This window comes from Trichosurus vulpecula, chromosome 6 (assembly GCF_011100635.1).
Source record: "Trichosurus vulpecula isolate mTriVul1 chromosome 6, mTriVul1.pri, whole genome shotgun sequence".
In the NCBI taxonomy this organism is placed as follows: Eukaryota; Metazoa; Chordata; class Mammalia; order Diprotodontia; family Phalangeridae; genus Trichosurus; species Trichosurus vulpecula.
In genome coordinates, this window is record NC_050578.1 from 114,047,168 (window position 1) to 114,061,816 (window position 14,649).

Below are 14,649 nucleotides of genomic sequence, written 5' to 3' on the forward strand. Positions count from 1 at the left end.
ATTTTCAACCATCCAGAACCACTTGAAGAATATTGGTGTTGGAGAGACAGGTCTTTGTGTTATGGAAAAGATAGGGGTCACTGAAGGTACTGTACATTTTCCAAACGCAATCGAGTTCTCCCTCGTACTATTCAATTTTGAAGCCAGCTCATTGTCTATCTAGAATCTCTGCATCAAATAATATAGCAAATGAGCTTTTTTATCATTTATCATTTTGTATATGAATTGGTAAATATATGCCTTTCACATAGTCATGGATCTGATTGAGGAGGCCCTGTAATGTTCTAGGACTTGATGTAACCAATACAATATTGCTTATAAACTGGAGGGTCTGATATCTTCACTAGCTAGAGGAAATCTGTCTTCTCTTGATTCTTCTGTGTGATTTTATCAGTGGAAATGACATTAAAGGAAATATATTACTCTTTGTTTTACCACCACTCCCTAAGGAGGATGGGGCCTCTCCATGTGACTTAGAGCTCTTATATATGTTGTCTCACACATTGGAATGTTAGCTCTTGAGAGCAGGGATTATTTCTACTTTTTTACTTTTATGCCCAGAGCTAAGGGCACTACTTTGCACATCACAAGCGCTCAATAAATCCTTTTTCATTCATTCATTTGTTTGCTCTTCTCCATGATCTTCATCAAGATTTCGTCTTTCTGCTTTTACCTCACTTGACATTAATAGTCAGAGGGATCTCTTTAGAGGAGTTATAGAAAGAGGCACACTGATGCATTGTTGGTGGAGCTTGAACTGGTACAACCATTCTGGAAAGCAGTTTGAAATTATGCAAATAAAGTGACTAAAATACCCATACCTTTTAACCAAGAACTTCCGTGGTTAGGTATGTACCTCAGGAAAGTTATTGACAAAAAGAAAGTTTCCATATACACCAAAATATCTATAGTAACAGCCTTTGTAGCAGCAAAGAAGTGAAAACAAAGTAGATGCCAATTCATTGAAGAATGGTTAAACAAATTGCGATGCACAAATGTAATAAAATATTACTATGCTGACAGAAAGGATCAATATGATGAATGCAGAGAAGCAAGGAAAGATTTGCACAATGCAATACAGAGTGAAGAAGAGCCAAGAGAACAGTAGAGACAATCACTACAAAAATGTAAAGGGGAAATGCAATCAAAAGCAAAGGTTGAAAAATTAAAAAGAACAAACATTACTCTAAGGAAGAGACATTGAAGCATACTCCCACCCTGACTGCTTTACAGTTATGGGAGATCCACAATTGCTATATATGTTTTCAAACTTTTTCAATGTTTCAGTTTTGCTGGGTTTTTTCTCTTTTTTTTCTTTAAAAATATTACTTGTTAAATGGGATGGTTCTCTGGGAATGAGAAGGGGGAAGGCATACTGGAAGAAGTATTGGTGACATTAAAAAGTTAATAAAATTTATTTTTTAGAGAAATGAAAAGATATGAGAAGACACCTCCTCCCACTCCTTTGCCAAGGCTAAAATCTACAGATGTGGAACATGGCATAAAATGTTTAATTTTTCAGTGTATAGATTCATTTTGCTAAATTTTTTCTCTTCTTTCTCTTCTTAAAAAAAAAAACTGTTATAATGGATGGCCTCCTGGGAGAAGGGGAAAATCTCGTTAACATAGAACCAAAAGATATCAACAAAAATTTATTTTAAAAATATCAAAGGGTTAGAATTGAGGGTTGTTGCAGTTATTTCTGTGGTTCACTCTATCAGAAATTTTGTATGACCTTAATGGATGCATGAGATCTCATCATCCTGCAAAATCCCTTTAACTCTGAAATTCACACCTCCTTGGTACTTCTTGCCTCTGGAGCTCCTCCATTGACTGAAGGGTGGGGAGAGTGAAGAGTGGAGAAGATCCTCCCAGATCTTCCATTTAAGGAGGGTCCCAGGGCATCCAGCTCATCCATTCCCACCTATCTGAACTCTTCTAGCCTTTTGTCATGCTCTCTTGGGGACCCTCCTCTGCCACCTTTCCATCATCTTTTTATGTATTGTCTTCCCCCATTAGATTGTGAGCTTCTTGAACACAGGTACTTTTGCCTTCCTTTGTGTCCCAAGCTCATAGCACAGTGCCTAGCACGTAGTAGATGCTTTTCTTGTTGCTGAGTCCTTTTAGTCATGTTCAACTCTTCACAACCCCATTTGGAGTTTTCTTGGCAAAGATACTGGAGTGGTTTGCCATTTCCTTTCCTAACTTAGGCCAGGATGACCCACTTTATTAAGTTATATGTGTCACTGTTAAACTGATTATGCTCAAAGAATGTACCTCAGTTTACCTTTATTGCATTTACTTGTGTTGCATTTTAAAGAGTTCAAGAGACATAACTTCTGGGTAATCCAATCATTTTATTAATGATGCCAGAACTGTTTATTAATAAGAGAGTGATCACTTGGCCAGTCTCTCTTAGACCAAAGACAATCATGATGGGTGAAAGGGCTCATAGTTTATATACCCTTAGGTATATATTAGGCAGCTAATCCTCCGAGGGGTGCCAGTCACTAAGTGACAGAAAGATGAAAAAAGAGCTTACGTTCTCCTGGGGGAAATTACATGCACATAGATGAGGAAATGTGAAATCTATGTAAAGCAAATGTATTTTGGGGGGGAGGAAGGCACTAACCACTAAGCAGATTAATTGTGTTTGTCCTCCGTTTTCAAAGAGGACCATGACATCAGGGAAATGATGACATGACTTGCAGTTGACTTTGATTTGAGTGAGGGAGGGCTGTGCCAGGTCACCAGCCTCACTTTCTCCTCCAGAGCCATCTGGATCCAGTGACCAGATATTCATCAGGATGACTAGAGATGACCCAGGATACAATGGGATACTCTGGCTCTTTTAGGCTAAGGCCTTTTCATGTACTCACTTAGAGTGAGGTAACACCAATTCAGTGAATAGGCCTTTTTAAGAAGTAAGTCAAAGGATGGCCCCTTTAATTAGAAAAAAAAAAATCAAGCTGGGAGGGGAAGACCCTCAGGGTTGCTGATCCAAAGAGAAACATTTACCACCGACATTCACTCTAAGCCAGGAGGGCCCAAAATACAGCCATTAAGTGGTGCTTGGGCAGGGACCTATTGTGGTCCAATCTATGAGCTTCAGAGTAAACTAGGCTTAAAATTTTGTGAAAGAAGGCAGGAAGAAAGGAAGGCAGGCAGGCAGGAAGAAAGAAAGAAAGAAAGAAAGAAAGAAAGAAAGAAAGAAAGAAAGAAAGAAAGAAAGAAAGAAAGAAAGAAGGAAATCTAGCCAGTAAACCCCAAGTTAAGTGGGTATTTCTGGCCATCAAAATTTACTTTCCTTTGGAAAGGAGGAAGAGAGGGAAAAGGAGAGGATGAGCTGAGTTACCCAACTAATTTCAGGCAGCTTGGTCTATTCACAGGTTGTGTTTGTCCTTCATTTTCGAAGAGGACCGTGGCATCAGGGAAACGATGACATGACTTGCAGTTGACTTTGAGTCAAGAGCGCTCTCCAAGGTCACCAGCCACGATTTCTCCTCCCAAGCAGATTAATAAAGGCCTCCTGTAGGAGGTGGTATTTGAGTTAATCCTTGAAGCCAGGACCTTACCTTAATGTCCTGAAAATTTAGGACTCATTTTTTGTTTGGTCTTTTTTCATCCTTTATTTCTAAATCTCCTTCAAAATCTCTCTCAGATTCTCTTCCTCTCCACTCTTCATTGGTACCGTCTTGGTTCAGACCCTCAGACACCTGCACCCTCTCCTAGTAAATAGTATCTTAAACATTGCTCAGTGTGTCCTTTTTCTTTCACCCAAATGTCTCCCCATTGACTAGAGGAACAAACTCCCCATCCCAACATTCAAGGACTAGCACAATTTGATCATGTTTTTCTGATCACAATTGTTTCCCATCTCTCTCTAATATATTCTCTCCAGTCTAATGAGGTTGGTCTCTTCTGTGTACCCCAGAAATATGATATTGAGGGAATATGATGTCATGGATAGACACTGGACTTGGAGTCAAGATCTGGGTTCAAATTCCATTTCAGATACTCAAGTGTGACCCTGGGAAAGAGACTTGACCTCTCCATGCCTCAGTTTCCTCATCTATTAAATGAGTGGTTTAGACCTGATGACCTCTAAGATCCCTTCCAGCTTTAAATCCATGCCTCTGTGGTCCTATGCTTATGATGTTTCCCCTGCATAGAAAGGCCTCCTTCCTCCAAATTTGCCTCTCTCAAATCCTACCTTTTCTATTAGCCCTCCCTTAGAAACCACACCTCTACCATTCCTGACGGACCAAAGCACTTGTAATCTGTATGATACATATAGGCAGTTGTTTCATAGTAGCTGGAATTGGTCTCTATTGTAAATTTTGTTTCCTTAAGAATACCCCAAGTTCCCTAAAGGCAAGGACCACAGCTTATTTTTGCTTCCTTGTATTACCCATTGTTCTAGGATACTTTCTCAACAAATCCTTATAGGATCATAGAATTTAGAGTTGGAAGACCTTAGAAAACTAGGTCAACTCCCTGGTTTTATAAAAGATGAGATTTAACACCTAGGGAAGGGAATCAACATGGCCAAAGTATTAAAGTTAGTAGTAGAGCAAGGTGATATAAGAGAATTTCTAGCCAAGCTTCATTATCACTATTTTCTTAAGACAATTAAGTCACATAACTGGCTAGAACTTGCAAAGTTTATCTGAGACATTAAACTTTAGCTCAGGAGATTGACTGGTTAGTGACAAGAGAATTCCTGGCCCAGCTTTATTACCTCTATTATTTAAGATGAGTGTGTCATGTACCTAGGTATAGCTCCAAATTCCAGCTATATCTCCAGTGTTTACTGACCAGCTTATTATTTTACCTGTCATAGATCTTCCCCTTCTCCTGTCTGTTTTTTTGATGTAGAAATCATTACTTTCTCCTTCTACCATCTATAAAATTCCGTTGTATACATTCTCCCTATGTATCAAAACTTGCATAATATCATTTAATACTGCAGCTCAGGGCCTACTGGTTTCTGTATTCCATGGGTCTATGCTTTGAGTATATAATAAAATAATTCTTACGTGTTTCTGCGTATCGATAAGTATGATTAGCAACAGTGTCGTGTCGTTTCAATTGTATCCAACTCTTTCTAACCCCATTTGGGGTTTTATTGGCAAAGATACTAGAGTGGCTTGCCATTTCCTTCTCTGGCTCATTTTACAGATAAGGAAACTGAAGCAAACAGTATTAAGTGACTTGCCCAGGGTCACACAGCTAGTAAGTGTCTGAGTTCAGATTTCAACTCAGGAAGATGAATCTTCCTGATTCCAGACCCAGTGCTCTATGCACTGTGGCACCACCTAGTTTCCCAACTGGTAGCAATACATATCAAGAAATCTTGAGACAATTTTTACATCATAGGATTTAAAACCAGGTCCATGCTGAATTGAATTGTCCCATTTATAAGCAAGAGTTTATAGAGAAAATTATCTAAAATTATCTAAAAGCATACTGCTCATATGCTTTTTAAAATACTTCTTTTCTCAAGTACTTCCTTCTCCTATAAGGCTCATCTTCTCCCGCCCCCTCCACCTCTACTCTACCCAAGACTATGTTCATTCACATCTTTGGGCGCTGCCTCAACTGAGGCAGTCAAACTGAGGCCCATTAAAGACCTTAGCTTGAAAAGGCCAAGGTCTCCCACTGCATCCTGGGCCATTTCCAGCTGTCCTGATCCATATCTGGCCACTGGACACAGATGGCTCCAGAGGAGAGAGTGAGACTGGCGACTTTGCACAGCCCCCCCTCACTTAAATCCAATTCACTTGCATGTCATGGCATCACCTTCTGATGTCATGATCCTCTTCAAGAACAAAAGACAAACAGCAGCAAGCAGCAGCAGTCACGTCTCAAATCCCTGTCTTTGCACTCCCAATTTCCTCCCTTGAAAACCCGATTGATTACTGCTTCTCTGCCTGCCCCATTCACCTCCTATTTCCTCTGTGAAGTTTTCCCCAATGATAAAGCTTTCATTGACCAGTCTCCTTTCTCTTAACACCTAGCATATCTATAAGATCACAGGATTTAAAACTAGAAGAGAGCTTAGATTAAGTTCAACCACTTTATCTCACAAATGAGGAAACTGGGGTCCAGAGGGGCAAAGTAATTTGTAGAAAGTTATATGGCAAGTAAGCAGCAACGGTTTCCCATGAAGTATCTAAAATGGTTCACGGTCTGTAGTCAGGCCATCAATAAACTAAGTGGTTACAAGAAAGCAGCTAGGTGTCAAAGTGGATAGAGTCCCAGGCCTGGAGTCAGGAAGACTCATCTCCCTGTGTTAAAATCTGGTTTCAGACACTTACTAGCTGTGTGACCCTGGACAAGTCACTTAACATTATTTGTCTCAGTTTTCCCATCTGTAAAATAAGCTGGAGAAGGAAATGGCAAACCACTCCTGTATTTCACCAAGAAAACCCTAAACAGGGTCACTAAGAGTTGGGCACAACTGTAATGACTCAACAACAACAAGTGATTACTATGTGTCAAGTTACTGTGCTGAATGCTAGGATACAAAAAAAAAAAAAAAGCAAAAGACAGGCTGAGGTAGTGATGTTGTTGAGGGTGAGACAAGTCCAGGAACCCCAAAACTGGAGTTTCCAGACAGGGTTGTTGGGGGGCACCCCTCAACAACCAGAGTACTGTAGAGGGTCAGGGCTGTCTGGAATGAATTCATGATCTCAAGCTTTCTTTAGGTCAAGGTGGCAAAGATTTATTATGCTTTTCAGCAGGCAAGAGTTCCTAGGGAAACTGCAACCTTGCAGGGGTGCAGGTAAAGTTTAAAAAGGTTAAAATTTTGTAAGACATGTGCCAAATATGCTAATTAGGTGATTCAGGGAGGGATTAGGGAGTGGTTAAGGAGTGGTCAGTTCTTAAAGGAACACGTAATTTTTGTATCTACTGCACAGGTATCTTACCCAAAGTTCACTGGAAAATAGCCCACATGGAGGTGTGGTTTTAGGCCTGAAACATCATTAAGTCAACTAACAATCAGGGCTGACTGGGAAATACCCAGACTGCTCCTATCAATGTCTTGTTAGACTAGATAAATGTCTAGGTCTAGCATACATATGATAGGTCAGTAAGTAGTAAATATCTTTATAACCCAGTACACAGTCAGTTCAGCACGTACCTAGCTGGTTCAGACTAATAAATTCTGTAGGTACAGCTGGCCATTATATCAGGAAGAGAGATAAACTTTTTGCTGCTGTCTTGTTTTGCCAGAGCGAAACTGCTAGAGACAGTGTTTTGAGGCTAGGGAGAGATGTGATTTTGGAACTGGATGTGATTTTGGAACTGGGGTCCAAGCACAGGCACCCAGGCACCCCATCAATGTCACTGTCCATTCAATTATCTTTGAAAGACTGGAGATTGCAAGAGTTGCCCCCTCAAATTATGCTGCATTTAATTGTCTGTGAAGCCTTTTAGGACTGCCTTACATAGAGTAGGTACTTAAGAAGAAACTAGAGAGAACACCATATACAATAACAACCAAAAGACAAATAGCTTTGTGACCAACCACCATGCCAGAAGACTGATAATAGAAGATACTACCTACCAATAAGAAAATATTACCTACCTCCTGACAGAAAAGTGATAGACTCAGGATGCAGAATGAGACATACATTTTTGGACATGGCCAATGTGGAATGTGTTTTGTATGAATGCATATGTGTTACTAAAGTTTTCTTTTTCTTCTTTCTTTTTTCTGACATGGAAGGAGGCAGGAAGGAGAGAAAATGGATTTTTATTAACTGATAAAAATAAAATTTTTTATAGTCCACTAGGCACTTAATTAAGCCTTGTTTACTTGCAGAAAATGTAATAGGAAAGTTTATAAAAATCTTCCACTCAGGTCCAGAAAATCAACCTCCCAAATACAAAATGAGTCAATACTGTGATATGGCAGACAATAGAAATAATGCAATTTTAGGCTGCATTGAAAGGTGTTGCGTCCAGGATGAGGAAGATGAGAGTTCTACCATACTCTGCCCCAATAAAACCATATCTAGACTATTAGGTTCACTTCTGGGCATCACATTTTAGCAAAGATACTGACAAGCTGAAGAGAAGGTCAACCATGGTGGTGAAGGACATTTAGTCCATCATATGAGGATTAGTTAAAGGCACTGGGCTTGTTTAGCTTAGAGAGGAGAAGACTCAATGGTAACATGATACATGTAGCTGTCTTCAAGTATTTGAAATGGAAGAGGGTTTCAATTTGTTCTATTTGTCTGCATTGGACAGACTTGGGAATAATGGTGGAAGTTGCAAAAAGAAGCAATTTTAGGCTTGATGTCAGGAAAACTTCCTCAGCCTTAAAGTTGGACACCAGAAGTGGGTTCCTTCTCCCTGGAGGTCTTCAAGCAGAGGCTTGACCACTTCTCAGACATGTTGTAGGGGGATGGGTTAGGTTTCACGGGCCTCTGGGTTCCCTTCCAACCCTGAGATGTGGGAACTGAGAGAGGGGAGAGTAGAGAACGTATCATTTTGCTTTGATTTTGGAAAGGATGAGGTGCTTTCATCACCCGGCAGCACTTAACTCCCCTGCAAATTTGTGGTGATCCCTCATCAGTAATGGAGAGGGCAGGGCCCTGGGCTTTCTTGGCACTCTCTTCCTTTACCCAAATGGTGAGTTTCCAACCCCTCCAAACAACAAAGGAAAAGCAAAGGAAGGGAAGACATCCATCACTGAGATTCGGGGAATAGTGCCAAACCCCAGCCTGTCTGCCAAATCAGGGCATAAGCAGACATGTTCTGGACTTTCTCAAAATGTAATCTGTAAGGATAAGAAAAGGAATAAGAGCTGGCATTGTTAAGGTAGAAGGAGAGTTACCAAGGAGAAGCCCTTCAGGAAGTTAGACAATGGACTATTCCCGGAATTACAGAACAAAATAAGAAACAACTCTCGATTACCTCTCATCTATGGCCTTGGGGTACCCCGGAGGGTTGGGGCAAAGTGGTAACCTGAACCTCAGAGACCGAGGGTAGTTTCTGGAGCCTGGGGGGAATCACCTCCCAGTTATCCTATCTGCCTCCCAGACAGCCATTGATTTGTTATTTCTTCTCTCTGGGCACTCAATATGCTTAGCAACTTTGGAAGTGATGGTCATCATGTTTCCTAAGTTAGGGCCCCCAACCAACTCATTCGAGCTACCTTGAAAAATAGAACCTGATGCTTGGTTCAGCTGAGGAGGAGCCCAAAAAGGGGATGAGTTCCTCTGTTACTGGACATTTTTAAACAGAGTTTCTGACCCCCATCATAGGTGATGTGATAACCTAGAGAGGATTTATGCTACCTAAGGGAATTGTATTCAGTGACCTCTGAAGTTCCTTCCATCTCTAATAATCCAGGACTGGCTTTTTCTCATACCCTGGCAGGCTTCCCCTGTGGGGGCTTTCTTATTCACATCCTGGATAATGAGCCTATACATCTTCCAATGCCAAGTTCAAGTCCTTTGCTGAGACGTCCAGCCCACATCAATCCTTTCCTTCTTTGGCTTTCTCTAGATCTAATTGACTGTGTCACACAATGAGCAAGTATAAAATCCTGTTCTCTAGTAGTCTGCTATGTGTTTACCTTGCCTCACATTTATGTGGTTATTGAAAGTTTACAATATAGTTTCCTCACAACCACCTTGTGACATGGGCTATAAGGCTCCACGTACCTGTGAGATGAGCCTTACCTTCCCTCTGCATACTCTACCTACCCTTACCTATTCACTTCTGCCTCTTGGAATTCCCTTAAATTTCCTTCAAAACTCACCTTCTACATGAAGCCTGTCCTGGACATTCCTCCCCAACCCACTCCTATCCCACCTAGACAATAGTGTCCTGCCTCCAGTGGGATGCTTATAAATGTTTTACAACCAGATCCCTCTAAAATTGAACATGTGACACACTTTTTAAATTTAATAAGATTAACATTTTCTCCATCACTTTCTTGGGACTGCCAGAGGTTCCCAAACTTATTTGGCCTTCAGCCCCACTTTCATAAAAAACTAAATTACTCAGTGCCCCACTGGGATTAGGTTAAGTTCTTCTTTATTTTTATTCAACACCCCAACCCAATTGTACCTGAGGCTACTATGGCCACCCCCTCTGGATAGTTCCAGCACCCCCAGGAGGTGGTATTGCCCACTTTGGGAACCTATGGTAAATGACCAACAAAACAAAGCAAGCATTTGCCAATTTCTCCAATGCTCAAAGTGTACAGGCTTCCACTGAAAATTACACAATTGGCTTTTGAGAGATGGTTTGGTCAACTCCTGCACAGCCTTGCCCACCTCCCAAAACTTCCTTGTATTTATGTTGATTATATTCTAGATGCACTTATATGTGTACATATCGACTCCCTCACAAAGTGCACAGCAGGGAACAAAAGAAAACTTCTAAGGAAGCACAGAAAAGCAGGGTAGCTTTGAAAACAATGTGTGGTATTTATTATTATCATTGTTATGTAGTTTTCAAAAAATAATAAACAGTCTGAAATAGAAATTCATGGTTTTATATTAAATCCTCTCTCTGTGTTGTGCTGTGGAAAGGTTCTGCTTGTGTGTCTTTTCAGATTAAAGTTCAAAATGAATTCTAACAATGTTAAAAAGAACCAGAACTTCGCAGAAACCCAAGCATAATAACATAGAACAGAATTATAGGATCATAGGATTTAGAGGTGGCCGGGCATGGTGGAACACGCCTGAAATCCTTGCATCAGGAGTACGCTAAAATTGGTGGAGAACTTGGACTCCAGAGTTCTAAAGCTGACGGGGCAACCACACTAAGTCTGGTGAGTACCCAGCAGCACAGAGAGGGACACCAGGCTGCCTAAGAGAGGATCCCCCCAAGAAAAAAACAGAGTGACTGCTACACTTCCAGCCTTGACCTCATAGGGACATCAAGTCCCATTTAAAAATAAAAAAAAGAGGGAAAAGGGGCTTAGAGATATCTAGACCAAAACCTAAATTTTATAAATGAGGAAACTGAAAGTCAAAGAGACAAAATGACTTAGCCGAAATCATACACCCTAAGATTCTTTCTTCTACCATATCTTCCTATCGCCACTTTCAGAGAGTCATTCCATATAATAAATAATATTTTGGAAGAAAAAGAAGAAAAGTTTTTAAAAGGTGGCAAAACCTATCAAAACATTTTTTAAAAGTTTGAAAATGTTGTTCAATGTACCACACCTATTGACCTCTCATTTCTGCTGAGGAGTGAGATTGGGCTGTCTTCTCACATCTTATCTTTGAGGCCAGGCTTACTCTTCGAAACTCACTTTTGATTCTTTTGTAGTGGTTCTTTCCATTTGCATAGCTGTAGTCTGTAGATGTTGTTTTCTTAGCACAGCTTCCTTCATGTAGATTCTCCATTCCTATCTCTATTCATCACATTTATCCACCATATTTTTCTTAATAAATGGATTGTGTCAAACTTTAGGGAATCGATTTATCCTCTGGTTGGCTTTCTGTAGTCTGGTTCTCAAGGAATATCCTACAACTGTATTTAGAATAGAAACCAATGGCCGTTAGTTTCTCTGAATCAGAGAAAGATGATTCATGGTCTAGATGCAAGAGCTTTGGGGTAGATTTGGGTCCAGAAGTCCTGAGTTTAAATCTTCCTCTCCATGACCTCACACATGTCATTGAATCTTTTTGGGGCCTCTTTTCCTCTATCAAATGAAGGGGATGGACTAGATGACATCTGAGGTCTCTCCTAGCCCTAAATTTTAATATCCTAAACAGCTGTGAGCAACTCACTGACCCATGAGGAGTCTGATTTGTTTCTGTTTCAGCAAAGCAGGGTGCCCAGCTACCACAGGCTTCCTTCCTCATGCTCGTAGCTACCAAAATAAGGAAGCAAAAAAAAAAAGTATAAATCATCTCAGGGAGCCCTCTCTTCAGATGCCTTGCCACTTCCTTTTTGTAACAGCTGGGCACTTTCCACTTAGATGCTCCTCCTCTCTAAACAGAACTGAAATGAGGAGAGCTGCAGAATCCCCCTCACCAGGGCCAAGTCTTCCCCAATACAATAATAATAATAATATCTAACTTTATCTGGTGCTTTAAGGTTTATGAGGAGCTTTACATACACTATCTCATTAGATCTTCCCAACTACACTAGGAGGTGGTTGCTTTTATCACTCCCATTTTACAGACAAGGAAACTGAAGCAGACTGAGTGATTTGCTCAGGGTCACAGAACTAGTAAGTATCTGAGGTAGGATTCAAACTCTGGTCTTCCGGATGCTGTGAACTGTGCCACCTATCTGAACGAGCATGGGAGCACCCCAGGCTCCATTCTAACTCACTGCATGCCAGTTTGACATAGATGAACGCTTTCCTTCGCCCTCACTTTACAGTTTAGTCCTGATCTTCTGGAGCAAAGAGCTGTGTGTTTAGAGGGGTTCTGCCTACAATCTGAGGGCTCCTCCTCAAGGTTCTTGGTCCCTATTATCAGCAGCAGACAGAGCTGGGGCAGCTTCTACTGCGTAACGCCATGAGCCAATGATGGTCTGTGTTTGAAACTAAAAGCAATAGCTAACCTATAGCATTTTAATATTTGAAAGGGACATCACAAATATTATTTCATTTTATCTTTACCACAAGCCTGAAAATAGATGCTATTGGGTTACTCATTTTGCAGATGAGGAAACTGAGGCAGATGGCATTTAAACAACTTTTTCATGATCACCCAGCTAGGGAGTATCTGTGTCTTCCTGACTCCAGGTCCATCCCTCTAACCACTGCTCTACCTGGCTACTGTATAAGATCTGACTCCAAGACAGTTTCCCTAAAGCCATACAAAAACATCATTGCCATTATTTTCTAGACCACTCACATCTCAGATATGTGATGTTCAAGTTCATATCACCACCTCAAGGCAAAACTTAATACATATGAATACGTGTGGGGTAATGGCTAGAAAGGGCAGGTAGGTGATGCAGTGGAAAGAGCACCATGCCTGGAGTCAGGGAGATCTGAGTTCAAATCTAACCTCAGACACTTACCAGTAGTGTGGCACTGAGCAAGCCACGTCACCGTTTGCCTCAGTTTCCTATTCTGTCATATGAGCTGCAGAAGGAAATAGCAAATCACTCCAGTATCTTTGCCAGAAAACCCCAAGTGTCAGACATGACTGAACAACTAAACCCCGCAGATGGATAGAAAACCAGTCAGAGTCAGAAAGATGTTGGTTCAAGTCCTGCCTTGGATATATATGAGGTAGGTGTGCAAACTTGGGCAAACCAATCAGTATTGCAGAAAAACCTCTCAGACTATACATTACAAATAAATTACCATGTGGCACTGCGGTGGGAGTGGGGGCGGGGGCAAGAGTTTCTATATTGAGGAGAAAGTAGGATGGTCTGTGGTCTAATCTCACTGCATTAGCTACGCCTATCTTGCTATATAAAAGCATAGGCCATAAGGCCCAGAAGGCACTTTAGACATCATAATTGTCCCTTTTCTCCCTCACAGATACCTGTTTTGTTTTTGGGTTTTTTTTTTTTTTTGCCTGTACTATCTCAATAGGCTCCTGGCTTATCTGCTTACCTCCAGTCTCTCATCTCTCTAATTCAGCCTTCCAGTAGCTACCTAAATAATTTTCCCAAAGCACAGATCTGACTGATCTCATTCCTTCCCTCCCTCAAAATTCAAACCTCTCAGCTTGGCTTTTAAAGCCCTTCACATCAGACTCCAGTTTCCCCTTCCAGACATATTTCACACAACTACATTCCCATCACACTGCCTTGCTTTCTGTTCCCTGGAGTCAACCTCCCTCTCCTGACCCTGTGCCTTGACATAAGCTGTTTCCCTTCCCTCCCCTCCCCCCTACTCTGTGCCTAGAATGTACTCCCTCCTTACTTTTGCCCCTTAGAATCCTTCAGTGGTTAGCTGCTGGGTAACCTCTTACAAGAAGCCTTTCCTAATCCCCCTAGTTGAGGTTGCTTTTTTCCTCCTCAAATTATCTTGTATTTACTTCTTGGAAGGTCAAGCTTGTAATTTCTTTTTTTTTTTTTTTGACATTTTATAACTTTATTTAAACGAAGTTTAATTTAGTTTTCATCCACATTGACTGTCTGTAAGCTTTTGAAAGTGGTAACAGGTACATAAGTAACCAAGGTATACAGCTTGTTTGGTGAATCTTCATCCTCATTGCATTTCCTGGACAAACACACTCGGATACGGTATGGGACATTACTTATTCCTTTGGCCCAAACAGCTTTGTTGAGCCTGGTGTCAATGTGTACATCTGGAGTTCCTATTTCTTTCATGGCAAATTTGCGAATTTCCTTCAGAGCCCGGGGAGCTCGCTTTTGGAAGCCTACTTCATGAATCCTCTTGTGAATGTTGATGGTATACTCCCTGGTCACCACCTCGTTGATGGCAGAACGTCCCTTCTTTTTCTCTCCACTTTTCTTCGCAGGAGCCATCCTGCCGGGGACCAGGTCGGAAAGCAAGATTGTAATTTCACAGACATGAAGGACTACCCAGAAGGAATTTCCCTCTGCCAAAGCAGACCTGCAATTTCTCATCTTAGAGAATTGCCTGGAATGCCAAAGGCTTAAGTAAACCAGTGTGGACTGTGTGAGTAGAGAGAAGGAGTCATTCAGAAGAAATTGTAGAGGTAGAAAAGG

At 41.1% G+C, this 14,649-nt stretch overlaps 1 protein-coding gene across 1 annotated transcript; it reads right to left on the minus strand.

Moving 5' to 3' along the window:
- Positions 1–14,067: 14,067 nt before the first annotated feature.
- On the minus strand, positions 14,068–14,448 carry LOC118852882 (60S ribosomal protein L31-like). Its single transcript, XM_036762591.1, has one exon. The coding sequence runs from the start codon at positions 14,443–14,445 to the stop codon at positions 14,068–14,070; it is 378 nt and encodes a 125-aa protein (XP_036618486.1). The 5' UTR covers positions 14,446–14,448.
- Positions 14,449–14,649: the final 201 nt, after the last annotated feature.